This window comes from Artibeus jamaicensis, unplaced genomic scaffold (assembly GCF_021234435.1).
Source record: "Artibeus jamaicensis isolate MK-2021 breed Jamaican fruit bat unplaced genomic scaffold, CSHL_Jam_final contig_387, whole genome shotgun sequence".
Classification (NCBI taxonomy): domain Eukaryota; kingdom Metazoa; phylum Chordata; class Mammalia; order Chiroptera; family Phyllostomidae; genus Artibeus; species Artibeus jamaicensis.
In genome coordinates, this window is record NW_026521812.1 from 19,934,408 (window position 1) to 19,947,239 (window position 12,832).

General features: G+C 42.7%; 1 protein-coding gene across 2 annotated transcripts in view; it reads left to right on the forward strand.

Annotated features, from left to right (window-relative positions):
* Nucleotides 1-2,865: 2,865 nt before the first annotated feature.
* The window catches only part of LAMA4 (laminin subunit alpha 4), a 134,501-nt gene continuing 124,534 nt past the window's right edge, over nucleotides 2,866-12,832 (forward strand). Inside the window, exons 1-2 of one of the 2 annotated variants that reach the window (XM_053664903.1) lie at nucleotides 2,866-2,954; nucleotides 3,131-3,480. In XM_053664903.1, the coding sequence (XP_053520878.1) occupies nucleotides 3,286-3,480 (195 nt within the window). In that variant the 5' untranslated portion in view covers nucleotides 2,866-2,954; nucleotides 3,131-3,285. Of the gene's footprint in view, nucleotides 2,955-3,130; nucleotides 3,481-12,832 lie in introns of those variants that run through there. The other variant, XM_053664904.1, reaches the window with a different exon arrangement.

A 12,832-nucleotide genomic window follows, 5' to 3' on the forward strand; every position in this document is an offset into this window, starting at 1 on the left:
AACTCAGCAAAAGAGGTATCATTATCCTCATTTTACAAATAAGAAAACTGACATTTAGAGAAATTAAGTCATGTTTCAAGGTTCCAGAATTTTTGTAAGCAAATCTAAGATATATTATTTCATTAAAAAAAGCCCATGCCCCTATATATTATGCTGTTTTGCCTCAAAAATAATGATAGTATGTGCAGGAAGATGAGGAGGAAGAGTTAGAAGCATATACTTAATCAAAAATAAAAGTCCAAAGGTCTTGGACAAATATATTGCTATGCACACTGCCCAAGCCCCTCATATAACTGGGGCTTACCACCTGTTGAGCAGGGAGAGGTGGCCCTGGGTCAGATTAAAAAGTGTGTGATTGATCGACAGTTAACAAAGAAAAGGACACAATCCTTCAGAACAAAAATGAGAAGAGTTTTTCTGTACTACAGAGGTCTGTACCTGAAGTCATAATATGATGTGTACAATCATCATCATCATCATTACTACTTAAAGTCCTTTTAAAGGGAGAGCGGGGCAGGATGACTGAGAATCGCTTTTCCTCATCGGAGTCTGGCCATTTGTCTCCCAACAAGTTTCTCAAAGAACCGGCTGTGGATGAAAATGGGGTGACACAGTAAACCTGACAAGCTCGGGGGAGGCCTTCGTGGTGGCCTTACAAACTCAGAGACTGAAAGCAGCCACATAGGATGGCCTGCAGTAAAATTCTTAACTGAAGGCCAGTCATCAAAATTTAGGCTTGTAGCTTCCTTGGCAAAGGTCAATCTTAACCAGGTGAGACTGATTATCTTCTTGCATCTAAGATAACATACCTTTGAAATGTCGGTGTACTCTTTTCCCGGCCCCTCAGGGCACACCCCACCCAAGGTATCTGAACAGAGACCACAGAATCCTTCATTGTTACCTTATTCCCAAAAACCAGCTCTACAGTGATGTTAACATTAATTATTAACTACCTGATACCCACCAGTGTAAAATTAGCATCCTTGTCTCTCCATTTTACTTTTTATCTGATCCCTGCTTTGCTTTCCCAGGCCCCTTAGTCAACCACCAATATATTTCATGTAACCCTCCCTCAGTCTCCTTTGACTTTAATGTACAAAATGAGCTGCAACATGGACGTTCTTGAGAGCATTTTCTCAATCCATTGAGATCCTTGCTTCCCAGAAATTGTTGCTGGTTTGGCTTAAATAAACTCATAAAAATTCTTGACAGGTATGGACACTTCTTACAATCAAACCAAACGTGTGTTTTTAAGTTTTTTTACTCAACTTAGTCAATTAACCAGTTTATATGGAAGAAAATGATCATTGGGCTTACTGCTTCATTGCAATACTATTTTTATATCTTAAAATGAAGATGTTACAAATATTTTGGGATATATGGAAAGTTCCAGCTTTGGCACTGTCATATCACACCATTTTATCCTTCACCACAAGTGACTTTAGCATCAGATTTACCTGGGTTCTGGTAGTACTATTACCACTTACCAAATGGGAAACAGTACCTATCTTATGGGAAATAGTGGAGAGGAAATTAAATGAGATAATTTATGCAAATTCAGGGTCACATCAAAAATGGGAGTGCCACCTCTCCTCCCTCTGAATTCAGGGCTTTGTTTCATGAGTTTCGAGCACTATAGACGTAAAAGATAGTTAGCATCCAATGAGGTCTGCATTCAGACCTGGAGTCAGCTTTCTCCCAGCTGTGTGACCTCGGACAAATGTCCTAGTTTCTCAGAACTTCCTTTTTGTTTTGTGAAAAGGAAATCATAGTCCTCTTTTGCAGGAATTTGTCAGATACTTTGCAAATAAATATGCAAAGTATCTGACATGTGGTTGGTACAGAATGAATGGTTGCTTTTTAATCCTTACATAAAATGACTCTTGTCCTATAAAATAGAGCTAATGATTCACTTTTCTGAAAATGCTTTATTGTATAATTGCGGGTGATTTCAAACACCTGGAAACTTACTTGGATATCATTATATGTCTGTCTCATCTAATCCCTTTTGTCATGTTTGGGTCTTGTGGGAATGTTTAAAGCTCCATTAAAAAGCCAGTGTAAGCTGAGATACCTGTTGGCTGTAGTGGCCACAGACCCATCCACAGGGGCAGCCAATTTCTCCCCAAAGTCTTGGAAAGGTTACAGGACTCAGAGAGATGTAGTATGCATGAGATTACAGGCCAAGAGGAAGAGGTCGGGGCTGCGGGCAGTATATTCGACAGGCTCATACACTGCAAGCCTTGTTCCGGCCCCTTACAAAGCACCTCTTTAGGATGAAAACAAGATGTTCTTTGTAAATAAAAGTTCATGCATTTAAGTAATGAAGTCATTTTCCAGCGCTGCAGTGGAATATATTCTTCTCCCAAGTCCTCTGGGTGAGGACTGTCAGGAGGAAGAGGGGTAGCCAGTTGGTCTCAAGAGCAGATATCTGCACAGGGTGCAGAAGCCCATCCCTAAAAACTGAGAAACCTTGTTCAAGAAAGTGAGTGTCCTTTCGCTCCGCATCTGAAATCATCTACCTCTAGCTCCTGCCTCCACGCTCCCTTTTCCACCTACTTTCCCAAAAACTAGGGATGGGGGTGGGGGAACATAAAAGATCTATATAAATATAGATGGGACACCCCAGGCACCTTGGATAAATCAGTAAGAGATGTGAGGAAGCAGTCACAAAAAGCCGAATATTCATCTGGGTTCCTTGGAGGGGCTCCAAACTGAGAGGGGAGGGAAGGCCTCAGGGGGAAGTCCGACCTCAGTGTGTGAAAGGCCAAGTTGGAAGGGGAGGGCCTGGAAGTGAAAGGTAAAGAGGGAGTGGTGAAATGGGCGTGGGGCGGGAGCCGGGACCGCGCAGCCCTCAGTCGGACCGCCGCCCGGGGACCGGGGGTGGCCGGCGCTGGCGGGCTCGCCCAGTTCAGTCTGCCTTTTGATGCTCAGCTTTTGAGTTTCATCCATCTGTATGTTCTTCAGCCAGAACCTCTGGGAAGGGAGAGAGAGGCAAACCGTGGGGAAAGGGAGGAGAGAGAAGGAGGGAGGGAGGGAAAGAGGAGGGAGAGAAGGAGGGAGGGGAGAGAGGAAGAGAAACTCACAAGCTTGCTCTGCTTACAACCCCCCCCCCTTTTTTTTTCCTAAGTTGGTCCTTGGGCTGCCTTGCCTTGAGTTCCCACATCTGGATACTGCAAAGGCAGAGAAGGCAAAGTAAGTGAGGCGTCTTCGCACCACGGAGGGTCCCATCGAGGACAAACAGTTGCCGAGCCCCTGAAAGCCCTGCTGGATGTCAGCGGACTGATGGCTCTGAGCTCAGCCTGGTGCTTCGTCCTGCCCTTGGGGCTCCTCTGGGGCGCGGCCGGCTCCCGCGCGTCTCAAGGGGACGACAAAGCTTTTCCTTTTGACATTGAAGAGAGCTCAGCAGTTGGCAGACAAGACCCGCCCGAGACCAGCGAGCCCCGCGTGGCTCCCGGAAGGCTGCCGCCTGCTGCAGAGGTACGGTGTTCCTGCCATCGTCACGCCGCGGGGGCACCTGCGCCCCGCGGCTGTGTGCGCCGCACTCCTGTCCTGCTCCCCTCTCCTCTTCTTCCTTCCCCTGTCTGCCTTGAGTTGCACCTGGATCAGGTCAGTTCAGAAACTTGAAAGAGTTTTACTTTGTAAGTTGGATAGAGACGTTATGAGTTGAGAGTTGAGGCTTTGGGACATGTCACCTTTCAAACTGGCAAAATCGCGTAAGTCCTGTGTACTCTGAGTCAGCCTGCTAGACTGTCACGGGGGGGCTGCAGTGTCACCCCTGGGTCTTTCTGCTCCTTGGATGCTCCGGGAGAGCCATTCTGGTCAAACCCCAGCACTTAGTGCCCGAGCCCTGTCGCTGGCTTCCCGATCCTCTGTGATGTTAGGACAGTGGGAACAATAAAGCAAGACCAATCCTTTTGTCAGAAAGTAAACAAAAGATCCTCTGTGATGGGGAGACCGAGAGGGCGCCTGTGGGTGACGGGCACTAAAGAAGCTGTTAGGAAACTGCGGAGCAGATGCCTTAAATAGACCTGAGCCATTATATTCCCAAAACAGGCCTTACACAGAAAATCAAGCCCTATCCCAAAAGATACACTGCTGATATGTTTATTTAGAGCTGTTGTTTATTGTAATATCGTACAAAAGCTTATATACTGAAAGGATACACCAAGTGTAGAAATTGGGTAAAAAGATGAACCCAGAGTAAGTGATTTAAGAGCCCCTGAGGCACCTCCAGGGTGTGGGAGATGCTCAGTAGGAGGAAAATGAAGTCACCTAAGTTCATGGGAAAGGAAGGAGGAATTAATCTAACGCACACACACACACACACACACACACACACACACACCCTATAGGGAAGGCTACAGCCACAATATAACCAAAGCTGTTATGTGGATTGACACCCTTTTCAACAACATGCAAGTCTGGATTATTGCTATTAATTCTACTAATTGTTAGTATTACTGTAGTTATTAATTATTACTGGTAAAATAAGGTGCATGGAGATGATACTTCTCCAGGAGTGAGCTCTACCCATGCCCAAAAAAGAGGAGATGTGGGTAGGTCCAGAGTACAGCAACCTCCCACTGTAGTGTGAAGCACACCTCCTCGAGAAAGGGGGCAGGGCATCTAGTCACCTGAGCACTCAGACCCGGGCCGGCCAGAGGCTCCTGGGAAGTCCTGAGAAGGCATCACTTCTCTGAGCCTTGGAATGCACCCTGGGAGGCCTTGTCTCCACCTGGCGCTTGGAGCCTAAAAAGGCCCTGAATGCAATGCTTGACTTAAGAGTAGAGAGCTGCTGGAAACCATACGAGCTGCTCAATTAAATTTGAATTTCAGATAAACAACAGATAGACGTTTTATGTCACAAATATTGCATGGGACATATTTAAACTAAAAATTATTCGTGGTGTATCTGAAATTCAAATTTATCTGAGCATCCTGTATTTTTGTCTGCTAATTCTAAAGAGACATGCATGCATAACTTTTTGTGGCTTTCTTCCCATAAAACATAACAAAATAATTATTAGGGAATCTTGAATTTTTTCAGACCCTGTGCAATTTCTTATGTATTTGTATGTTCAGTGAAAAGATAGGAAGATGGCACACCAGCGAATTTACTTGTAGATTTTGCAATCTAACGATCCCAAGTTCAAATTTCAATTTATCTGCTTTTTATGTTTGGCAAATTATAGATGCACAAGTTACAGATTAAAAAAATCTGAGGAGTTAGCGATGTCTACTCCACATTTCATACAGTTATTGTGCTGAAATTAGCTAATATATAGAGTGCTTAACACAGTGCCTGACATGGTATAAATGCTTTATAAATCCTAAGTGTCATTATTATTATAAAATACATGGATGATTGGATTAAAAAAAACACTTATCTGGGAATGTTTCTCAGGACTTAATCTTTTCCATACTGTTTTACTTAATGTTGTTCATCTCAGTCTATGTTCTTCCAGCCGGGAAGAATGTCCTATAGTGAGTTAAATTTGTAATACTGTCAGAGTCTTATGGGTTCAGAAAACCAGTTGAAGCCTTTCATTTAGGGAAACAGAAAGATACTATTAATCATTCCAGGAAGGTCAAAGTATATGATGTAGAAGGAGTTGGGTTGGGTAATTATGTTCCCACTGCATAGTTTCACACGATGCCTCCAGTTAGCCCGAGTCCCACAGGATCCCAAAACCCCACCGTTGGGTTTCCCAGGCTCTTTATAGCCAGTGTGGGGACCTTAAACCAAATATATTCCAGAGATTTAACATCAGGATATAAGCACCCTACTGAATCGGTTCAGGAGATTGTATTTATCTCTATAGAGGAGAAGAACACAGACACATACAATATATTATCTGTGAGGGTTGGACATGTGAATGGAAGGACATTCTACAGATACATTCATTTTATTTGAATTAGATTTATATGAATGGTTATTCCTCAATTTCCCTTCAAAGGAAGGAAGAAGAGAACTAAAGCAAACATGCAGCATGGGGAGGCACTTGGCTGAATGCCTTCTTAAATACCCCAAGCTCCTTGATGGCAGGGCTTGTGTCCTGTCCACCCCAGGTCCTCAGTCTGTGACCTGGACCTCAGCACACTGTGGTGCACAGTGACAGTTAGGGAAACAAGTGCAGGAAATACTCATTGAATGGAGGGTTGAAGATCATGTCTGTGCAAGGAGAAAGTTCCCTCTTTCCTTCCAAAACAAGTCCCAGCTCCCACCCCCCACCCACCTCCATGCAAAGAATTTAAAAAGAAGAGCATCCATGGGTAAATCTGTGCTCATTGAGATGATGTTCTCACCTTCTGCTTTTTTACCCGCAATTCGTTGAGTCCATTATTTGCTGAGTTGAGGGTGAGAATTGTGATTCTTAGTAGGCAGAGGTGGGCAAAGAAGAAACTAGGCAGTTTCAAAAGTATATTCAGTATTCTGACAGTTGACATTTAAGAAAATAAAGTCTTTATTGTGTCATAATCACTATAGCAAGTAAAACTAGGCAAAAGTCTCCTTGACCATATGGGTGTGCGAAAGAACTAGAGGGGTGGAAATGGACACAGTCCCAAGGAGAGACTGTCAGAGTGTTCTTGGAAGGAGTGACATTCTGTCTATCAAAACGGAGCAGGACTTAGAAACAAGGTCAGGAAAACTAGGCTGGAGATCCACACTGGCTGCAAAGAAGCCACACAGAGACTCGGAAGGAGAGTGTAGGGACTCTGCTGGAAGGGCAAGGTGGGAGGCAGGCAGAGGAGGGCCGAGGTGCCGTTACTGCCTTTGGTAGATAATTGAGAAAATAAGGGATGTAATTGACAATATGAGCAAACTTCCCCAAGAGGAGAAAACTGGAATTTATCTTTTGGTAATCTGATGGGTGTTGCTGTTGTTGTTGGCTTCCGTCCAAGGAAAATTTATTGCCCTGTGAACCTAATGTGCCAATGTACTCCAGACTGGAAAAACTTACCTACTAAATAAAAAGTAAGACTATGAACTAGACTAATTCGGAGGGACTTTTCTTCTGGACTCTTTCCATAGTTGATATGTGAGTCCAGTGCTCCAGCAAAAACATGCCTGGCCACTAAAAGGTTGCAGAATGTTTATTGAAAGCCAGTGTAGGTCTCCTTCACTATCTCCTTTCCTTTTCTTTATCCTGGCCCCTTACTTTGAAAAAGGCCATGTAGAGTCATACTGAGACATCCAGTCACTGGCCTGGGCCATTATTTTATACTGCTGTTCAACAGAGCAGTTAGGTAATTTGAACCTCTGGGTGCAGTCATTACTTCACCCACTTAATACTCATCCAATAAACAGGTTTTGACCCTGACCACATACAGACCAATAAAGTAGGTGCCAGGAGGGACAGAAAGCAGGCAGAGTCACATCTCTACTCTCAAGGAGTAAGCATTCTAAGAAAAAATATATAAACATAGCCACTATATAAAGCAGATGAGTGAACGTTCTGTAAGAGAGGCTACAACCTAAGTGCCATGAAACTAACAGGGAAAACATATTACTCCTGAGCTACACCAGTGGGGTACAATCCCCAGACAACCAAGGAAGCTTCCTGAAAACATTATTTTAGAAGGATCGGAATATTGTCCTGGCAGTAGTAATAACAATAGCATGGCTTACAGCTAACACTCATTGAGTATTTACCATGGTCTAAGCACGTCCCACGAGTTATTTCCTTTAACCCTCCTGACAACTCAGTAGGACTGATACAGTTATTTTCTCATTTTGCAAACATGGAAACTGAGGCACAGAACATTTGCCCTGGCACCCAACCTGGAGAGTAACATAACTACAAAAGAGTTCATGAAAGTAATTTTGACTGTATAGGAATATATCTAGGAAAAGGTCAGTAAATAGAACTCTCTACAGGCATAATTTCAGTAGAAGTTTTGGGAATTTTTTAATATGAAGATATTTAAAATGCTATTCAAAGAATATTTATGTCGTGCTCACTGGATGAGTAGCATTTAAGTAGCATAAAATCTTAGGGTGACCAAATAATTGAGATAACTGCCCTTCCTGCCCTGTCTATTTACTACTTGTTAAACTACTACTCAAATAGAAAAGGAAACAATGAACACTTAATAGACTTCTACTATATCCCATGGACCTACATGCATTATCTTATTTAATACAGCAAAAATTATACCCATTTCACAGATGAGCAAATTGACAGAGATGGTCTGCAGCATGGATTACTGGTCTAGTCTGAAAGAGATTTATTTTAACACAGGTGTTATTGCTATGGGGTTTCCGAATCCATTCTCTTTTCCCAGCCCATCCCTGGGTCTCCCTGATAGATTTCTTTCTTCTTTTTTCTTTAACTATAGAATTTTCTTATATTTTGTTTTCCTTTTATAAGCATGTTCTAGTATGTTTCCTAGCATGATACTACAGTCTACATTAGAAGCTCAGAATTCAAAACAAAAACGCCTACAGCAATACATACGTGGACCATCTTACAGAATTTATTATAAAATTTCTAGAAAATAAAGAATAGCTTTTGCTATTTCCAGGGTTCTCTGGTTTAACAAATGCACACAAAAGGGGTTTTTTAGTTGTCTAAGCACATATAACATAAATTTACCATTTTAACCATTTTCAGTGACATTAGGTACATTCACCTGGTTATGTAGCCATCACCGCCATCCATCTTCAAAATGGTTTTCATCCTTCCAAATGGAAACTTGGTCCCCATTAAACAATAACTTTTTATAAACTCTTTCCCCCAGGCCCTGGCAAACACTATTCCACCTTCTATCTCTATGAATCTGACTACTCTAGGGACCTCATATAAGTGGAATCTACAATATGTGTCCTATTGTGCCAATATTTGTCCTTTGTTTTCCTCATTTCACCTAGTATTGCCTTCGAGGCTCATCCAAGTTTTAGCACGTGTCCAAACATTTCTTTGTAAGACTGAATAATATTTCATTGTCAGTATAAATCATATTTTGTTTATCTCTGTACCTGCCAATGGACATTTGGGTTGTTTCCACCTTTTGGCCACTGCAAATACTGCTGCTCTGAACACTAGTGCACGTGTGTAAGTAAGTCCTTTTGGGTATACACCCAGAAGTGGGATTGCTGACCATATGGCACAGAGACAGCTAGAAAACTCAGATTCTTATGGAGGCCAAACAAAACACAGCCAGTGAGTGATGGAGCCAAAACAACAGGGGAGGAAGGGGCGCCTCTTCCAGAGGGGCAGTGACCTCTCCAGGTTGCCAGGTCTTCTGTTTTTTTCAAGAGAAGACAGAATCTAGATCCTTAGGGGAAATTGTTGACTCAATTTTTAAAAAATACTCCGTGGGAAGTTCATCTGATGGCCCAATTCAGCCTGAGGCTTGTTTATTTGCAGTCTTGAATTAAAACGTTTGAAACTCACCTTTCATCAAAGGCACAATGTGGGCATCTAGCCAGACAAATGTACAATGAACCCAGCTCCACTACTTTCTAGCTGTTTGACTTTGGGCAAATTTGTTCATCTTTCAGAGGCTCCATTTGTTTGATTGCAAAATGAACAGGAATGTATTTGCCTTGCAAGACTGTTGTGAAACTTAAGTGAAATAATATGTGTATAAGCTGCCTGACTCCAAGTCTGCCCTCTGTTCTTCCCCCTTCTGTTCTCGCCTCACCTATCTCTTCTACTCTGTCTTTATTGCTCTACAAATTAAGATTTGTAGTAGCAGCCTATTTTTATTTATTCTGTAAATTGATTCCTTTCCTCTTTTTTCTTTTGCTTAGCAATTTGTGGATTATCCAACATTGCAGGAAAAAGAGACTATATATAGTTTAGTTTTTATACTCACTGTATCCCTAATGGTTCTTCAAACATAGTCTTCTGCAGCACTATAGGGTGATCGGAGCAGTTAAGAGAAATGAGTTTTTCTAAATCCTCAAAACTCAAAAAACAAGCAAAAATAAAAAACTGTCTTTGATATGACAAGGATTATAACTTTTTTTCTTTCACAATTAAGTTCTCGAATCTGACTTGTCCCAGTTTCTTGAAGTACATAATGCCAAAAAAAATTCCTCTCCTTTAGGGTTTTTTCTTGCTCAAAGTAATTATATAAATATAATGATAGCCAGACATAATTTTGAGACATTTGATCAATTAGAAACCATTAAAATCAGATTGCCAATACATGCTTTGAGTTCCAAAACCTAGCATTTGCAAACAACTACTTACTTGTTTTCTAAAACAAGTAAATCTGCAAGCTCATTGTGATACATAGCCACATAGAAGAATAGTTATATATCTACTCCAGCATTTGCCAAAGAAGAGCAGCATTTTTTTCATTGGTTTCTCTTTTTGCTCCTCGTGTGGTAAGGTTAAATTCTGGGAAATGGTTTACTAAAGGGAAGTTTAGCCACAGATGTTTATAATTCCAACTTAAGTTTCCCATCAAGGTCGTAATGAAATTCAGCTGCCAGCAGCTTGGCTCTGCTTCGAGTCTTTTTACCATGAGAAACTTGGGGGAAATGGCATTCCAGGCCTGAATGGTAGTGGGGAAATGTTCATATACAAACCCAAATCCTCTGTGTAAAGGAAAAAGTACATAAATAAACAAATTCTGTTTAAAAAGCAAAAGGAGAGAGGGGTAGTTAGTTGTACTTTGAGTAATATGCAATATGACCCTTTTTTTTTCAGGACTTTCTTAGTTTGTGTAACATATTTGGGTGGAAGCTAGCATGCCAGTGTTTACCTAAATGCAGTCAAGGATCTCCATTTATGACCACATGAGAACTGATGGTTAGAGGAATCCCATAACAATAACAGCTGCATTAGCCCAAGACTCGCAGCCTAGACCAGTAATCCATGCTGTGTACCACAGTTAAAAAGACTCCGAGCATAGTGCAGATTTTCTGTATTAATATTTATTTTGAAATTATGCCCTCCAATAGATGGAGTGGCATGATTACTTTAACGGAAATCAGGGAGTCCAAAGATCAAAGGTGCTCTTACTAAAACTCACTTCAATCGTGACCGTTACAGGCGATACTGCTGCCTGTTTACGAAGTGAACTGCAGCACGGCATACTGAATTAAGCAGCTCTGTAAAACCACATATCACCCTCCCACCCCCCTGCAAAATGCACAATATAAATAGCAGCTGAAGGCAAAAGAAATGTCTAGTGAGCCTCCTACTCTGGGATGCTAGGGCTGTAGAACCATCTAGAATCACAACGGGAGCCAAAGCACATATCCAATGTTTTAGACTTAAAATTGTAGCTGGCCCCTTCTCCCAAAGCAGAGTTATTCCACGCTGGCTTCCAAGCTTCATGGCCACAATGTGTGTGAGTCCCCTAGGCCAACAGTGATATAACTTCACAAGCTGAGAACACCCTGAGTGTAACCTTCCCGCCTGCTGATATGACATGAGTCCTGGGAGCATCAGAGTGGTTCTGTCATCTGTGATTCTGTCAGTCCTCAGATGGCAGGTGAGGCCTGTTATTTGAAGATGAACAGAGACTGAATGCCTGGGGACGGACCCGTATTTCCCTGCGGTGCACGATGATCTGCCTCCTTCTGTTTTGTTCCCTTGGAATTGCTCTGTCGAGATCAATGCCTGTAGAAACCCTGAGGTTCCCTTCATGAGAGACAAGCCCTGAAGCCGCTGCTGCCTCACAGAATTCAGCATAAAAAGAGCCATTTGAATGCAGAGCCAGCGGGTGGTTATTATTAGATGTATAACTCCATTGTACCCTGCAGTTTAGAGATTCCATCCCCTCCTTTTGTAGGTGAGGAAACTGAGTCTCAGGAGGGAGTTGGGGTCCTTCACTCAAGGACTCAAAGCTCATTAGCAGCAATGCCAGGAACTTCAGCCTTATGTTCTTCCAAATCGTTTCAATGAATTTAATCATCCTTAGCTTTAGGACTGGAGACAATTAAGGTAAAATGTGTATGTTTTTTAAAGAGAAAAACTGTTTACTTCTAATGTACCATTACTCGCTTTACTCCTTGTTGTCTGTTTCTACTTGTTCCTGAGTCGGTTCATCACGGAACGGAGTGAAACAGGGCAGCACTGCACTGTGGGTTTGGAACCGACCAGTCTGGCTCTCGGCGGTGCCACCACCAACCAGGTCACCCTGACTAATGAAGGGGACCTTGGCAAGCCCCTTCACCTCCCAGAGCCTCGGTTTCTACAGATTAAAAACAACAAAGCAACACAAAGGTTACTACCACCAACAAAACTCTAAAATTAATAAACAAATCAAAATGTATACTAATTAAAGAAAAGCTGGCTTAAGGAGCAGAACCACTCGGAGTCACAGTTGATATTCTAGTTGGAACCTGGAGATTTGGGAGTCCAGAGCCTGAGGGAAACACCGGCTGATCTGGAGGGACATGGGGTGTGGCCGTTTTCATGGAATCCTGTTTCCTGCTTCTTCACAACCCCAGGTACAGGGCTGAGGATGGTTTGCAGGCCAGAGCACTGGCCCAGCCACAGACGTGAGCCTTTCCAAGGTGACACACCAAGAGGCAGCCCAGACGGCCTTAGCTGCAGACGCTTGAGGGTGCCCAATGAGTGTCACTAGTCTCCCACACCAGGGTTCCTAGGTGCTGTCACCTGTTCTATCCAGACCATTCAGAATGACTCTGAACACGAACTCCACAAAGAGCAACAGGAAGGATGGCAATGGAAGAGGTAAGGGACATGGAGAACTACTGAGAGGAGGCTCATGTCATGCGTCTCATAGCAGTTAAGTGGCATATGACAGAAGGTCAAGAGAAGAGAATGTGTTGTCATGCAGTGCAGAAGGAAGAGAAGGCTGGTGACAGACTATTGATTCATGATATACGTCCACTAAAATC